The sequence below is a fragment of the Drosophila gunungcola genome, unplaced genomic scaffold (assembly GCF_025200985.1).
Source record: "Drosophila gunungcola strain Sukarami unplaced genomic scaffold, Dgunungcola_SK_2 000001F, whole genome shotgun sequence".
In the NCBI taxonomy this organism is placed as follows: Eukaryota; Metazoa; Arthropoda; class Insecta; order Diptera; family Drosophilidae; genus Drosophila; species Drosophila gunungcola.
Window position 1 is genome coordinate 8,319,337 of NW_026453197.1, and position 17,206 is coordinate 8,336,542.

The window sequence follows — 17,206 nt, forward strand, 5'->3', positions numbered from 1 at the left end:
TAAATATTAATCAATTACTTTAATCGTATTTCCATATAAGGGAATATTTAAAAACGAAATATTAAATCTTACTTTATTTGTTTACATAACATACGTATATATATATTTAAAAGTTTTAATGCAAATGGAACTTATATTATAAGTATAAATCAACTGAATGTGCATGCTCTAAGATTCCTTGCTGGCCGTTTTCGCCATCTCGCGGGTTCTGAAAAAAACAAATAAATGTCAATATTTAGTAAAATGGAAATATATATGACAATACTCGAACAAATTCTAAGCTTACATGGCGCGTAGTTCCTCCAATGTGGGAACGGGAACCCGCGAGGATTCGGTCTCATCCTCCTTGGCCGCCAGTTCCGGATGCTTCTTCCACTTGTGCGAGCGGCAATTGGTGTTGCTGGCGAATGCCTTGCCGCAGTACTTGCAGACATATGGCCTGAGACCCGTGTGTCCCAGCAGGTGGATCTTCAGGGCCGTGGAGTTCTTGCAGCCGCTGCCGCAAATCTCGCACTTGAATCGCCGCTCCTCGGTGTGAACATACTTGTGCTTGTTGAGAATGGCCCGCGTCTGCAGCTTCTTTCCGCAGATGTCACACTTAAACTGTGGCTCTCCGTGCGTCTGGCTGTGCACCTGGAAATGGGCAATCGAATTACAGGTTAAGGCTATCCGATATATTTATATATCCAATGACCCACCCTGAGTCTGGCCTTGTTCTTGAAGGCCGCATTGCACACGGGACAGACGCAGGGCTTCTCGTCCGTGTGGACCAGCTGGTGCTCGACCAGCGAAGTGAAGGTCTTCAGCCCTTTGCCGCAGCAGTCGCAAACGAATCGCTTGGGACCGCCGTGCATGTCATGCTTGTGCCGGCGCAGAGCCATGAAGGACATGAAGGACTCGTTGCAGGCCTTGCAGGTGAAATCGTCGACGCCCGGACTCGGGAAGCCCTCCTGCGGCGACACTCTGTCTTTGGGTGACTGCCTCTGTGCTTTGGCTTTGGCAGTGCCTTCCGGTTTGTAGGGAGTTCTATTCTGGCTGTCGTCCTGTTTCAGCAGCTTGCCTCTACCCCTCGGACGCCCCCGCTTTCTTTTCTCGGGCTGCAGGACCATGATGTCATCTTCGTTTAGAATGAGGTCCACTTCCATCTGGGAATCATAATCAAGGGATTTGCGACCGCGCTTTGTTTGTACCTCAGGTGATGGAGCAGTGGAATGGTCCGATGTATCTAGCTGGAGTTTCCTCTCCATTGGGCTCGATCGACTGCGAGCGACCATTTTTTGTATGTCTGGTGAGGGAACAGTGGAATGGTCGGATATAAATGGCTCCTCGAGAGAGGAACACTTGTCCTCCTGCTCATCGATCTCCAGGAACTCCAGTTCCTGTTTGCAGGTGGGCGGAAGGCCATATTCCCGCCGCAGTGCGTCCAACTCCTGACTGTCCTGCGGCTCCGAGTGACGCAGAAGCTCGAAAATGGCCTGGACCTTGGTAACGCTTTCCGAGAAGGTGAGCAGTTGGCCAACCACCGTGTAGCACTCCTCGCACAGCATGCTCCCCAGTTCCGGTTCCTCGAGTGTCATCTGGGGTTCAAGGACACTGTATATTAGGAGATCTGATGGCAGGAAACAGTGATACCCACCTCCACATCGAAGCATTTGCTGATGATCCTCACCAGATCTTCGTCCAGCGGACGCACTTTGATAACAGCGTCGTCGCGGGCGCACAGGCGACACCAATAAAGCCAATCCGTCGTGGGCACGCCCATGTTCAATCCTCGACAGCAAATTGGTCAGTTTGGAATAGCGATCGCCTGGAATTTTGAATAAAATTCAATTCTGTTTTTAAAAATGCTGATGACCCAGCTGATTGCTAGAGTGACCATTCGCATTGACACAAAAATCGATGTTTAGTTGATACTATCGATATATTAGAAATCGATTGGTCGTGACTTCAAATGTAAAATGATTGCATATTTGTATTTGTATTTATTAATATAAAAATGAGTATATTAATATATAAACAAATTTAATAATAATTTAATTTCCACATAGCAGCAAGGAATGAATATAAAACTGGGAAATATAATAACTTTGCTTAATATAAGAATTAATATTAGTTCTCCATGTTTTCCACCTGTTGCCCCTCGGACTCGCTTTCCTGCCAACTTTCGATGGTATAGTAGGCTTTCAGGGCCAACTCGTCGTCCAGCGTGGGTTCGCCCAGGACCAGGGGCCCCAATTCTTTGTCCACCATGATGTCCTGCCAAAAACCGCTCTGGTTCTTAGCCAACGCGACCTTCTTCAGCTCTTCTGCGAACTTGTCGTACTCCAGGAAGGCGTTGAAGTCTATGCAGCTCTGCCGGTACAGCTCAATGATCTCGCCCAGCTGAAGGAGGTTGAGTTTTTTGCGCTCCAGCAGGGTGAGGATAACCACGCGCGTATCAGCAGCCAGCGCCTGAAAGCGGGCATCTCGCTGGGTGGCATTCGCGATTGAGCGAACGCTCTCCAAGATCCGAGTGAAATCCGCACCGGGGTTGGTCAAACCCACACCGTCCGATGGCATGGGGATATCCTTCTCCGACGGCTCCTGCTTGACGGGCACACCATTCTCCGCCTGCTCCTTGGCCAGTTGCTTTTCCTGCCAGGCGCGACTGAAGCGCAGTGGAAAGAGCTTCTTCACATTGGCCGCCGCCCTCTTGGACTTCTCCTCCAGAGGTTCCGGCACTCGCCAAAAGACATCCGCGAATTTCTTGTCTTTGAGCATCTCATCATCGCGATCGTTATCCTTGATCACCTTTCGCTCCAGCACATCCATCACGTTCTGCTCGAATATGCTGGGCAGCCCGTCGAACGGCAGCAGATCGTTTTGGGCCCACGGACGCGGTTGCTGAGTGTCCCGCAGACTGCACTCCAGATCGGTACTGTCGATCAGCTGGTCAATGGCATCCAGCTGCTCCTCGCTGCACTCCGTCTTGGTGGTTCGCAGGGCGGGGAAGTCCCAGAAGTGGTGCTGGGCCGTGTATGACACCTCCAGCATGTACAGCGTGGCCGGATGGGTATCGTCTGCTAGGCGGGGCAGGAGTACCACCATATTGGGCCTGTTGAACTTGGCGCTGTAGATCTTCCAGCAGAGGATGGCCCGATCCGAGGCGATGAGTGCTCGCACAAGGGCGTCCAATTTGATGCCCGCGGCTTGGTTGCCCTTCTGATGAACCAAAAGGTACAGGGAGTCGCCACAAAAGTACTCATCCGGCACGGCGTTTCGCTTGATGAACCCGAAGAAATGCAGGCCTTGCGGAAGTGGTTCCTTTGGCTCCAGCAGGGCGTCGTCGTAGGGCACCGGAGTGCCGCCCAGCATGTAGCCAGCCATCAGATCCTCCGGCAGCGGTGTCACCTCGGTGCCCTTGATGAAGTGCCGCGTCTCGCGGGTCACCGTCTCATCGTCCTCCGCCCAAACCTTGACCAGCTTGACCGGCGTCTGGTTCTTCATGGCGATCATGCCCTGCAGGCTGATGCAGATCTTGCTGCCGATGTGCAGCTTGGCGTTCCACACCCACGGCCGTCGATTGGTCACCTTGAAGACGGTGAGCAGGGCCTCCTTGAAGCTGCACAACGTGGCATTGCAGCGCGGCACAAGGCTGAGCACGTGCTTCTGGTTTTCCAGCGCCTCGGGGCCGCACTTTCTGGAGAAGTTGAATATGGCCTGCGGTTGATCGGTCTCCGCATTGTCTATGTAGGCTATGTTGTGGGTGCTGAGGGTTTAATAAATGGGATAGGATATGCTGATTAATTTTGAGTTTCAATATAATTTGGAATTTTTTTATACTATCACATTTGATTTGCAAAATGCTAAGGGATAAAATATAATGTATAGATATGATGATTATTTTAGATGATATGATAAGAAATTCTAAGCTTTTACCTTTTAGTTTAAAATGTATAAGTAGTCAACATATTTTTGAACATTTTAACTAAACCCTAAGTAATAGAAATGGTATTAATGTAGCTTAAAGATATATAAAATTATTGGGCAATTGTTATCTAACAAGTACTTTGTTATATAAAAAAATATAGAATTCAAACGGATTTAACATAATAAAGTATAGTTTTCAACTAATTTAGTGCTATAACAGGGAATACATATTGATAGACAGCTCACCCCACAATCAAATCGATTTTGTTTTCAAGCAATTGGTCCGTGATTTGGTTGAATCTCTTGTAGTCCTGCGGGAAGTCATTGAAATCAAAGAGCAGGAGAATCCTTTGCCTGGCGGGCTTAAATCTGTGAAGGATACTCTATGAATTTGAAGGGTTTAGTGGTAAATTGATCCACTTACGCCAAGGCAGTTTCCTGCAGATCCATTGCCACCTGGAGACCATCCAACCATTGTCCTTCCTCGCAAGCAGTTTTATTGACAAACGTAAAGAATTCCAGTAGGAGCTTCCAGTTGCAAAGTCGTGGATCTCCAAATCGCACCACATTTGGATACGCTTTGTGGTCCGACTTTTCGTCCCTTTTATCGTCTTTATTGCTGTCGCAGCCCACCAGGACAAAGGACACATAGTCCTTCTTGTCGCACACAATCTGGGGGTGATTAGATTAGCAATGTTTCCGTACTCTTAAACATAATTTACCCACCTTGTCCTTAAGAATCTCGGCCACACATTTTGCGGATTTCAGTTTCACTTCTTCGGCGGCACAAGTGCGCACATCCAGCACAATTATAAGGCTTTCCTGGGTAGCAAAATATGATTTAGTTTGTTAAATATAAAAGTAAGCATTAACCCACCTTGTTAGAAGCCATTGGGCAAATTTATTTGCACAAATATAGGAATTGGCAGAAATTTGAATTGCCGGCGCAGAAATTTCACAACAGTATGACCGTTTGTGCGTTAACAGATAAAACCCAGCTGATTGTTTGACCAGCGTAATAGCTTAATATATATCGCTTATCGATATTTGCAACTTCACGTTGCCAACTTGTGCGTTATTTTTAAAAAAATTACCAGACTGAAAATTAAATTAAATTAAATAAATTTTATGTAATTGATCAATTCATGTTAAATTTCCTTATAGCTTCCCTTAAATATCCAGCTATTCCCAAAACTCCAGTTTGTATTTTGAATTATTTTATATATTTGGATAAAAAGAGGATAAAAAACCAACAACATTTCATGCTGTTTCCCTAAAGCTTCCCATACGTCTGCAACTTTTCCAGATACTCGGCGTTTTGACTCAAATGATTGAAAATCAAATTCGTATCCAGGACATTCGTGGCAGGACCACCATAATCCGCCGGTAGACTTTCGTAGCCAACCATTTCGCGCAGTTTGCTGAGATGCCGGCCATCGTGGGTGAAGATCTTTAAAATTAAATGGTTAAAACTGATCAATTAAAATAAAACCAATAGTCGTACTCTTTCTTTGAATTCCTTGTTCATGAAAGGCATAAAAAGTGTGGAAGTCACGTGCATCAGGAAGCCCCGCTGGATTATGTGTACGACTCGCTGACTGAAAGGCAGGACTCCGTTCTTCTCATTCACCACCTTCATAAAGGCTGGCGAAAACTGCCGCAAAAAATTACGCGTTGTCCTGGGGAATACAAATTATAGTGAGTACAATAATAAAAAATATTATAAAAAATACTTTCTTATATAATAAATATAATCTGAAGACCATACCTTCCTATCAAATAAAGTTTTTAAGGACAAATTACAAAAATTAAACCACATTTTAGTTTTAATGTGTTGAAAACATTCAAAAATTTTTACGTAAAATAAATGTTTTAGATATATTCATTTTTATTATTTCCCACAACGTTTTATAAATTCGTTTAATAAGTAATTCGATTTTTATTAATTTGAAAGTGTTATACGACATTGTATAAGCTTTTTGAAATTTTTAATGTAAGAACTTAAAGAAAATGTACAAAACTATTTAATTGATTGAAGACAAATAATAATTGCAGTTTAATATTTAATTCATAAACCTAAAAAACAAGAAAATTAAAAAAGAGGGACCATTTGAAATCAAATAACAAAATATAAAGTAAGCAAAGGTAAAGAGAAATAATTTTATGACCAGTTTCGAATAATATGAAATGCGTTAAATCCATCGGTTTCTAAAACATTTAACCTACCCTTGGAGGTCGCAGATGACCGTGATGCCGTTCTCCTGGACTCGTGGCAGCAACAGGAGTGACTCGAAGATCAGGTCGTCCATTTCGACGAGGCTCTGCAGATAGTCCGGGTAGTCCTGGAACCCGTCCACCGTCTTGAAGACCACTAGAACGCGTCCATTTCGGTCCACCTGGGGCATTACGAAGCGGCAGTGGGTGCCGAAGAAGAGCTGGCGGTAGTGATCGACGGGATGACGGGCCACCCAGGTGGGATGGCGTCTCTTGAAGTCATAGTATGCGTGGATGGCCTGGTAGGCCTTGATCGTGTCCCAGTGCGTATAGTGCAGGAACTTGGTCAGCAGCGTGTCCTCCGTGCCCACCTGAAGGTCTCCGCACCCTAAAAACAGATCCCTTTAAGTATCCCTTGGGGGCATGTCCGACTTGGCTGTTTGCTTACTCTCCACAAGCTGCCTGAGTTGCTTGATTTTGAAGATCTGCTCGGCCGTTCGGTCGACTCGAGCGGTCAGGAACAGCATTTTAGGCTTTGAATTTTGAAAAAACTTTCCTGGGTGTCTTTTTTTTCTTTTGTAATTTTGTACCGATAGCAAGTTTCACTTTTCACATCCAATCCGCTGACGATCCGCACTCGCAACGCGAACAACGTTCACTGACTAAAATATCCATGAAATCTGATTTGGTGTAGACGGTTTATTTGTTTTATAACCTGCGCGTGCTCAAATTTTTAATGGTCGCCAATGGGTTTGAAATATGCCTAATTCTTCAACTTGAACTTGGTTTCTTTATTAGTCAAAACCGTAATTTTATTATTTATTTTAATATCAAGCTTTACCTGAGGCACCAATTTGGAAATAATTTTAAATCGATCAAGCTTGTAAATGCAAAAAAAAAAATTTATGAATAGTTTTAAAAAGTGTTTTAAAAAATAAACTAAAGAGTACTTTAAAGTATAAGTTTTATATCCATACAAAAAAAGGTAACCCTATACTTTTTAGTTTCATTTCTATTTTCGTGGTATTGACATAATTCTCATCTTAGTAGGCTTTTAGTTTCATAATTTATGACATAATTCTCATCTTAGTAGGCTTTTAGTTTCATAAAAACAAATGCATTTTTAATATTTGTGTTATTATAAATGCATACTAAATACATTTATTAATAAATATATAAATTGTTGAGATTAACTGATAGAAATATAATCCACTCTTAAATTAACAATATGGGTTATAGAAAATTAAAGAGTACTTCAAACGATGACCTCCAATATTGCGAAAGCCCCGTCATCAGCGAAGTCATCCAGTTGACCTAACCACGTATCCGAGTCACAATTCATTTAAGATGGAAAAAGGAGCAGGGTGCCGGAAAAAAGTGGACTCGAAAAGTAGGAAAAGTAGTCAACAAAACGCGAAAGGAAACTATAAGTACGATAATTGAAGAAAATGTCAGCTACACACGATGCTACGTGACTTAATAATGCCCCTTGTCTGTTCATAATAACGGTCCCAACGTGTTGCTTCTATTATATATACCCCATACCCCATTCCCCATACCCCATCTATATCCGACACTTTGCACCGACTTTGTAAGTAATTTTCTTTTTGTTTTCCTAGTTTTTTCGACTTTTTGCTATTTCATTAAGGTTTATTGATCGACTTGGAAAAGTTGAGCGGTCAAGAACAAATAAATATAGTTTTTTAATTGGTAAAGTGTGAGCACATTCAGAGCGAGATGGGTAGATGTCCATCGCAGACCGTTTTCAAAAGCGATTAAATCGTGACTGTGATAAAAATGTTGGAATTAACATTGCACTACGAATATCAAGTTGATAATAATTGATTTTTGTTATTGTGATGGCATTGTAACTGCTTAAATGTGCTTTGTAATTGCGGGCAAAAATAATTTTTATGTAAGAAATTTTATTAATTATAAACATCCTATTTGGTTCTGTTGATTAACTGCAAAGCTAAATAACCAAACCACTTGTCACATCGTTAATATATATAAAATAAGTTTGAAAGTTAGGTAATTAGAAGAACACATTATATCCCTAATTACTAACAAATGAGTTTAAAATCAATTTGGATTTTGACCATTCATAACATTTCGGTTGACTGGAATGCAATTTGCATTCGTTTTAATAATTTAACTATATTCCCACCCCATGAATAACCGCTATAACTGGGTTCACTTTTGATTTTACGCATTCGATGTAATTCAAATTAGTCCTTTTGCAAATGTTTCGGCAGTGACTTTCTGTAATCCAAAATCTATAAATAATGCATTTAATTTGAATGCTAAATAATAAACATTTGGGTTTTTGCGGTTTTGTTTTTGGTCGGTGAGTACCGATTGTTTGCATGCTGATTAAATTGCGGTCACCTGGATTGCTGGCCTTTATGTTAGTAATCAGGTGTATTTATTTTATTTTATTAGTTTATTAGTAAAAAATTAAAAGCAATTAAAATACATATTTTTTGGTAACTTGGGCTTTAAAAAAATGGATATTTTTCCAATTTAAAAAATATCAAAACGCTTCCAAAATAAATCTAAAATAGCATGTGGCTGACCCCAAATTTGGTATTATTTTATCTTTCTCATGGAATGGCGCTTACTTACAATACATATTTATTAATTTAATTTAACTTGAAAAGCAAATTTTTTCGTGAGAAACTTTTGGTTCCCAAGCTATTCTATGTTGAAATCAAGTTAAATGAATTTCCGATCAACACCTTCACACTTATATGTTTGAAATTCAAAGTAACTTCAACTTAGCCAGCAACAAATCACATTGACACCCACAATTTACAGAACCTTTGCATTGGTGACCCCAAATCGCATAAGAAAAACCATCAAATGTTGACCATCGTAGACAAAACAATCCCCTAGAAAACCGAACAAATTACAACTGTTGTAAAGTGTCATTTTTCAACAGGACGAGCGGGCAATGTAGAAATAATCATAATGGCCATTCGCATATTTGAGGCGAAATCTTGTGTGGCAATGTTGTAGAAACAATAGCAGAGTGCTCACAGAAAAAAAAGCTGGCAAAAAGGAAAACAAGAAAAATGTGAGCAAATTTCGCTGGCACAAGAAAGGGCCGAGAAAGTAGAGAATAAAAAAAAACTAAACCAAATTCCAATTTGTCAGGAATTTGTTCAATTTTAGTTTTGCGGTGGCCAGGGACCAGAGAATGAGCGGACCCCGGAAACCGAACTCTACCCCCCATCCGTCGACCATCTGCATGCCCCACACGTGCCGCCATGCAAAACCCATAAGCATAACGGCCCACCCACTTGCCATTAAAGAGCTGCCACGACAAATCGCACACATTTAACACGCACACTGTGAACAAAGGGAGGTTGGAGGTTAGAGAGCCCCCCTGTGGGGGAAAAAACTGCATACTTAACAGGCCCACAAAAAACCAGCAGGGGAAACAGCTGCTCACAATGGCTCAAACAACGTCGCCAACTGGCCAACAGGAAAGGCAAATCGCTGGCGATAGCGATGGAATCTGGTGGTAAGCAAAAGAATAACTCAAATTTTCGATGAAATTTTATGCAGCCGAGCCCATTACATTTAAGCTAATATCAGAAAAAAACTAGTTCTCCACGATCTTAAGCAAAGACTGTTGATATCTAAAGATATTTGAATTGTTTGCTGCTTAGGAATTTCCGCTTAATTGAAAGTCTAATTAAATGCCAATGAATTCCTTATATTGGTTATAATATACTAAAAAAAAAGTACGGCAAATAAAACTCATTTCTTCGCTTCTAAATTGTTCCAAAATATTCAAAATTCCAAAATATGTATTAAAATCAAATTTTTATTAATTAAATTCTATTATTATATACAAAAATATTATATATAAATAAAGTTCAAAGTAAGCTCGAATGTCGAACTCTTAAACTATTTCTTGCTTAAGAAATAAAACTCTTAAATTTAAAAAAAAAGGTTACTGCAAATAACACTAAATTCTTGGTTTACATACATTCCAAAATAATTATAAAAATCAAATAGTTATAATTTATATATAGATACATATGTTCTTTCTAAAAACTCACGATTCCATCACTTTATGGGACCACAAGTTTTCTTGTGCTTGCGGCCTCCCCTAATGACATTTGTATGCCGCTGCAGACATGTGCAACTGTCGGAACCCGAAATTCATAGCTTTGGAAAACTTACCCGAAGGCTCCTTTTTCGCTCTTTACTAGCACTGCAGTTTGCCAATTTTCCCGTGTCGGGTATAAGCAATGAGCAAAGTTTGAGCTTTCGCCTCGATAAACCAAACCTGGTGTTATTTTGTCGTTTCCATTTTAATTTGTTTTATTGGCAATAAGCTCTGTCTACTGGCGATAAGCAGGCAAAATTATTGTTTGAATTTATGCCAAGTGCGGGTCGACAAAGAAGATGCCCAATGGCCATTTTTTATTGCCCTTAGAATAGAAAGCGATTCACCTCTCAGAGCAGTTAATAAATATTTGCCTCACAAAAAAAAAAAAAATAAAATACAAAAATGCTAAACCCCTAAATTGTTATTTTCTTCGTGAACTGCTTTTTGGGGGGCGAAACAGATAGGAAGATTTTTGTTATTCTCCTCCGGGCAACAACATCATATCCCCAACACCCAACTCCCCTATGGATTTGTGGCTGTGGGGCTTACGAAATCTGCCGGCGCTTCGAGAGTTTTAATTGAATTTTGAGTGGTGTATTTAGGGATTTGTTATTTATAATAGAAAGAGCACACAGCCGAGAGCGCCAAGGAAAATGGCATTGGCAAGGTCCGATATTGTGCGCAGCGAAATGAAAATTTACGCTTTTTGCATTTTCTTTTTAAAAACATTTATGCTGTATTAGCTTAATATTTATTAACATTTAGTTAACCTTGTTTTTCTAATAGAAAAAAAGGAACCACTTATATACACATTTATTAAACCTAAAACATGTACATTGAATATATCCATGAAATACAAATTAATTAATTCAAGAATTTTTAACCATTTTTTTGTGATCACACCAAACAAGTTTCAGACTTAAAGGTACTTTAAACATTAATACATTTACATTAAATTTTAAATAAAAATAACTATAATTCGGAAATCTTTTGTTTGGCAAAAATTAATTTTATTATGATTTACATGTTTAAAGCCCTGAATTGCAATTCAATAGCGAAAAAAAAGAGTTATATTTTTCTTGCCAAAAACAAATGGTTGAGTATTATTGTTTGGTTCTCAACGCAAATTGTGTTATAAAAAGCAATTTGTTAGCGCCATAAAAGCTTGACCCCGTCATTCTTTTTTTTCGAATTCTCTTCGCTTTTTATTACAGTCGATGACCAATTCGAAGGGCAATATGTGGGGCGAATTGTCGCAGTTGTTGGGCACTGGGCACCCCAATCATTGCGAATCAAACTGGCCAACTGGTTCCCTCTGGCCACTGTAGTATATGTCTTTCAGCTCCTCAATGGAATTTACAGCAGCTATTTATTTTTGGCCAACATTTGCGGCACATGTCGCATGTGGAGTGGCTTTGGCTTTGTTTTCCTTTTACGAGTGCGAGTGCGAGTGCCAGTGCATTTGTTGTTCATTTCATTTAAATTACCCTGTGGCTGACCTCCTTGTAGCAACACGTCGGTGGCAACATATTGGAACTGTTTGGTATCCCTGTCCCGCAATCCGCAATCGAATGCTCATTGAGTGTTTTTTCCACAATTTTTCTTTTTTTTTATTCGCATTGTATGGGGGTTATTGTGGTTTTTTAATCAAGTTGTAAGTGAACAAATTTTTAGCTAACCGATTGTTGTGTTTTCGAGCGCAAATAAAATGCAAAATAAAATAAGCAGAATTCGGCGAGAATGCAATCCTAAAAATCCTAGCTTAAAAAATTAGTTCTTGGTAAGTAATATTTAAGATAAAAAATATTTTTTAAAAACTTAATTTTTTAATGAAACTGATAGTTAAATTTGGCAAAGAGCTAAGATCAAAAATCATTAGACTTGTAAATTTTGTTTAAATAATTATAAACACATTTTATTACAAGTTGTTTATCACTTACTTGCCAAACCATTTCAAATGAAACCCACAAATATATATTTATACTTGCGGCTAAACGTATATACGGCACTTAAAAATTATGACATATTCTTTGGCGCAACACACTCAACTGTGTGGAAAAGCATGAGCATAATACATTTTACGACTGCGTTATATATGTCTGCCAAAGTATGTAAAATTATTATTTGTCTGACTGGCTGTGTGTTTGCATACTTTGTACTTATTTCTGACTGTCAGAGAAGGCAAAAAAAAAAAAAGATAAAAAGATGTACGATGTTTTATTATATTTAAATTACACAAAGCATTAAATATAATTCACTCACTACGCTCCATTTACTAAGGCTATATATATGAAAGGCACACACGAAGACGTTACTGTCTGTCTGAGCACATAAGTATGCAACAACAAAATGCCGCTGAAAATCGCTGTAATACTTTTTCATCAATTATATGATGCGCAAAAATATATATGCTGAGATTTACAATATCAAACATGGCAGCCAGAGCTTTCGGCACACACACACAAACTCGTATGTACATAAAAGTACAGATATATGCCGACATGCTCTAGATGGCAAACGCGTCATACTTTACTACTTACTAAATCCATTACAAAGTATTTACGTAGAAAATTGCTTTATATCTCTGCATATCTCTCAGTCGACGTCATCGTCGTTGTTATATCTTTGCAAAGATGTGTGCGTGTGTGTGTGTGAATATGAAAGCCCTGTCAGGACGAAAAAAATTTAAGTACGTGGGAATAATAGTAGAGGAAAAATCTTTTTAGTGGCGTCGTACTCCCTGGGTAAATTCCACCAAGGAACTCCTAAGGTAGTCGACATTTCCCAAATCCCATTTTGCCCCCACCCCCCACACCATCGAAGGCAAAAAGGCTGTGAGCAGCAATTTATGTGATTTTTTCCTAAATGTCAGTGGCAAATAAGAAAATATTAAAATAGATTTGTGCACTCCGAACGCAAAGACAATGGCTTGTCATGTACACTGAAACTTTTAATATAAAAACAATGATTGAGGAGGAATTTTTAAAATTTATTGAGCTCTCAATTTGTTTCTTGACGGAAATACCAATTCGAGGGTTTAATTAAAATGTGAAGAAAAGTTTAAATATGGAACGTTTAAGGCAGCATTATGTATTTGTCTATTTAAGTCAGAAATTATTGCCTAGGAATCGAGCCGAATCCGAATAGACGACAGATTACTAACGTATTCTGACACTTAATGTTTAAAAATAATTATAATTTTATTGATAAATTCTATATATTAATTACAAATATATCTAAAAAAAATTGTAGTTTTTCTATATTTGTTTTTAAATATTTTTTTTTCAGTCTTACTGGTCTTCTGATGATTTCCATTGCCAAGATGTTGACGGTAAATCACATCCAGCTTTCCTTCATCCCAGAATGCAGTCATAAAAAAAATGAAGGAAAAAGTATACCAAAAGCCAAAGTAGTAGGATGCTGGCTGTGGAATGTTGGCGTAAGTGTGTGTAATTCATAGCGGATTTGCTTGCGGAGGGGAATTATTCATGCGCACTTGATTGTGCACACAACAATGGATCTGATCATAATCAGTGTCTCGTCATCATCATCATAAACTGCTGCGGCTAAGGTTAAGATACTTATCCTGGCAATGTGATAATCTTATGATGTATAACCGAAAGGAATTAAAATATGTGTTATAAAAAATAGGAGTAGTATTTTTAAAGATATCATAAACACCCAGCCAGTTGAGTGCCAGTTTAAAGGATACACCAGGCTCTAATCTCACACAAACAACAATTGAAATAAGTAAAACGAAAATATAACAAATAAATTTGTCGTGCAGCGGTGCAAAAAGGCAAAAGCTGCCTTGAATTGCACTACGAATCACTCTAGCGTGCTATCAATTACTGTGGCAAGTGTTGCACGTGCCACCGACACCGATCCTGTCGGGAGTAGGAGTCCTGCTCCTAGTCCTAGTCCTAGTCCTGCTCGCCCCGACCCCGACCCGCATCCCCTGGCACCTTGGAGGTCCTCTATCCAGCCAGCACAGCCTGCTCATCTCATTGTGTTCCTTGGCATTTGCTTTCTATTCCAATTTTTCCCTTTTCGCTACCCTGTGTTTGTGGATTAAGAGGGTATGTTGTATGGTTGTAAAATTTTATCATAAAAGATAATCACAACCTAAGAGGATTTGGATAACTTGGTTTGGCTTAAATCGTATAGAAGGCAACTGACTATTTTAAAAGCTAGAGAATTGCCTTATTAAAGCAATAATAGAAAAGTTTTTTATTGACTATTAAAACATAGAGCTACTCAACCTTTAACCTTTGTTATTGTAATGGAATTTATTTTTAAAAAAATTAGTCATGCATATTAATTGTACTGTTTTCAGTACTGAGTATCTTATAGTCGACTTATTTAAAGTCAAGGTGTTTTTGGTTTCCATTCCTAATTTCTTGTCGCACTTCGGTCGTTGTCTTGGCTGCTGCTGAAGTCCAGCGTTCTGTAAGTGGCATGAACATTGCTGCATTTTCTTGACAATTTCTCAGCTTTTTTCTGCTGATGCTCCCTGCTTTTTGAGTGCTTTCAATTGTTGCACAATTTTTTAATTTGCTGCGTGGCCGAAGAAATGAAAGAGTTGCCGTCGCAGAGGGAATTTTAATCTAAAGTGGGTGGCAAACGGGCATGCCCACGGAATTGTGAAATGTTAAACGTTTAGTGTGACTTTTCACATATAAATTTGTCGAATCCTAAGCGTTTCTCACGCGAATTAAATCGATATTAAGTCACAAATCCCGAACATTTCAGACTTCAATACATGCATTTAATTAACCACAAATGAGCACACAATTTTCACATATTTAGGTCGCACTCGAATGCCAAACAACGTCACAATAACTCAGTTGGCCATAAAACAAAACAAACTTCACATGTCGTTTGTGTGTGCATGCTCTACATTCGAATTGTTAGGCTCTTGAGTAAATTGCAATTTAATTTCATGCAATTTGCCGTGAGGCTAAATGCTTCAATTGTATTGAAGAATAATGTCCTTAGGTATCCTAATAAGCCTAATCTCGAATGCTGGTGCTATTATAATTCGGAATAAGCCAAACATCAAAGGCAGTTTGTCAATTGAATGCAACAAAGTTTAAATACCCTTGAGGGTTTATTAGGCTAAGTACTTATATGAAGGCAAAGGGTTTCCGGAGTTTATTTTATCATAAATTTAGATTTTTCCTTTATTATGTTTAGACAAAGCTCATTTTTTTGTTTAAAAGGAAACGAAATGGCTGACAAGTTCCCTCAGTGCACATAGCCATTCCCAGTAGTTCCCTCATATTAAATACCAAAATGTAATAAGCATTAAATTTCGTTGCAACCTGCAGAGAATACGAAAGATGACATCCAGTTGCAATTACAATGTAATTACAAGCGGCAGACGGAGAACGTTTTAAATTTTGTATGTGCCGGGCAAATGTCTGCAAAGGATTAGGAAGGATGCACGAGGATGCGTTCCATTTAAGCAACAGCTTATGCCATAAACATGGGATATGAGCTGGCTCTCAAAGTTTGCCATAAAATGACGCTTAAAGTGTGTCACGTAATTGCAGGACCCCTTGTCTTTCTGCTTTTCCAATTTGCCCCCAACTCCTCCACGCCTTTTGTATGATTTTAATTAGAATTAGGCTTTTAAGTCGGTGTTTTGATTCTTTAAGCTCGCTCAACATGTCCTCCGTAAATAGTAAATACACACTGTGCCAACGAAGATATCCGGAGATGTTTGGCAATCAAAACTTGGTAGAAGCTGTAAATTAATTTCCTGGCCAGCTAATGCAGCAATTTCAGCTTCCAGTCTCAATTATCGCAAAATTTGCTGCAATGCATAAATTTCGAACGCACACCGGTCAAAGCCAGAAGTCTATGATTAATTTTGTGTGGTGCGGTGTGGTGTGCTGAGTTCGATAATAGTTGGCGTCCGAGGACCATAAGTCTCTAGGTGGCTCCGGTGAATAAGCTAATAGAGTTACACTCAAAAATCAAGCTTAAAATGGACTTAATGCATAATCATAATAAATGTTTGAGCTATTATCCACAAATTTCAACTAAGAGCTGTATGCTTTAAATACCAGCTTTAAATTCAGAGACACTCTGCCAATACCAATTGATAAAAACATGTCTCACAGAACGCCCAGATCATTAAAAAATCAGAATGTGTGACATTTTGTCAGGCATAATAATAAAATTACAATTGCAGCTCGGCGGCAAACAATCGGGGGAGAATTTTGTGCCAAATCAGCGCAAAAAACTGTGGGGCGTCGCTTAAGGAAATGTCAAATCAAATTTATTGACTTTCATTGTTCGCCGGAGGCAGTGTCTCCGGGCTGGAAGTCAGGGCTCATTGAAATGTGAAAAGCCAATGACAGGGGACGACGAAGGGCTAACAATGTGCACCTTTTTTATGTCTGGATTCTACTTGTGGCACTTGTCGATTTGTCCTGCACTTTTCCCATTCTGAATCCAAATCCGAATCCGGATCCGTGTTTGTGCGCGATTAAAACGCCGCTTAGCACGTTTGAATGCCTTCTATCCGACTTTACCTCCGCCATTTCGGATTCCCTGAGACAATCAGCAACGCCTTCTTTTCATTCCACTTGCAGTCTTAGAATTTTTCACACTGAGAAGTAAGTAGTTCTTCCATAAAATATGCTAATATTATTCCATAAATTAAAAAGGTAAACTTATAATAAGACAAAATATATTAAGCAATACCGTATTCCAAACATTTGATTCCAACCGAACTTTGTTTAAAAACAAATGGTTTTCAAAAAATATAAATAAATGTAGCTTAATTTTAATTATGATTTTAAAAAAAAAATGTTTGTTTTGGCAAATTTTACTTGGTCACAAAATCTTAAAATCTGTTTTTGCATACAATTTATCTGAGAACTACAAAAACAATTTTAAGTTTTTAAATAAAATTAAGTTATAAAAAGCTATGTAAATAAGAACCACATA

General features: G+C 39.1%; 3 protein-coding genes across 3 annotated transcripts; all 3 read right to left on the bottom strand.

The window, feature by feature from the left end:
* Window positions 1-29: 29 nt before the first annotated feature.
* Window positions 30-1,876, bottom strand: LOC128263096 (zinc finger protein weckle). The gene is made up of 4 exons (XM_052997801.1): window positions 1,637-1,876; window positions 699-1,577; window positions 287-633; window positions 30-208 (listed from the first exon to the last, which is right to left on the bottom strand). Exons 1-4 carry the CDS (start codon window positions 1,760-1,762, stop codon window positions 169-171), a joined length of 1,392 nt encoding a protein of 463 aa, XP_052853761.1. The 5' UTR covers window positions 1,763-1,876; the 3' UTR covers window positions 30-168.
* Window positions 1,877-2,043: 167 nt separating this feature from the next.
* On the bottom strand, window positions 2,044-4,911 carry LOC128262318 (uncharacterized). Its single transcript, XM_052996493.1, has 5 exons — window positions 4,787-4,911; window positions 4,636-4,731; window positions 4,334-4,581; window positions 4,156-4,278; window positions 2,044-3,748 (listed from the first exon to the last, which is right to left on the bottom strand). The coding sequence occupies exons 1-5, from the start codon at window positions 4,799-4,801 to the stop codon at window positions 2,110-2,112; spliced, it is 2,121 nt and encodes a 706-aa protein (XP_052852453.1). The 5' UTR covers window positions 4,802-4,911; the 3' UTR covers window positions 2,044-2,109.
* A 232-nt stretch (window positions 4,912-5,143) lies between these two features.
* Window positions 5,144-6,791, bottom strand: LOC128261469 (uncharacterized). Its single transcript, XM_052995184.1, has 4 exons — window positions 6,572-6,791; window positions 6,136-6,511; window positions 5,414-5,588; window positions 5,144-5,359 (listed from the first exon to the last, which is right to left on the bottom strand). Exons 1-4 carry the CDS (start codon window positions 6,648-6,650, stop codon window positions 5,183-5,185), a joined length of 807 nt encoding a protein of 268 aa, XP_052851144.1. The 5' UTR covers window positions 6,651-6,791; the 3' UTR covers window positions 5,144-5,182.
* Window positions 6,792-17,206: the final 10,415 nt, after the last annotated feature.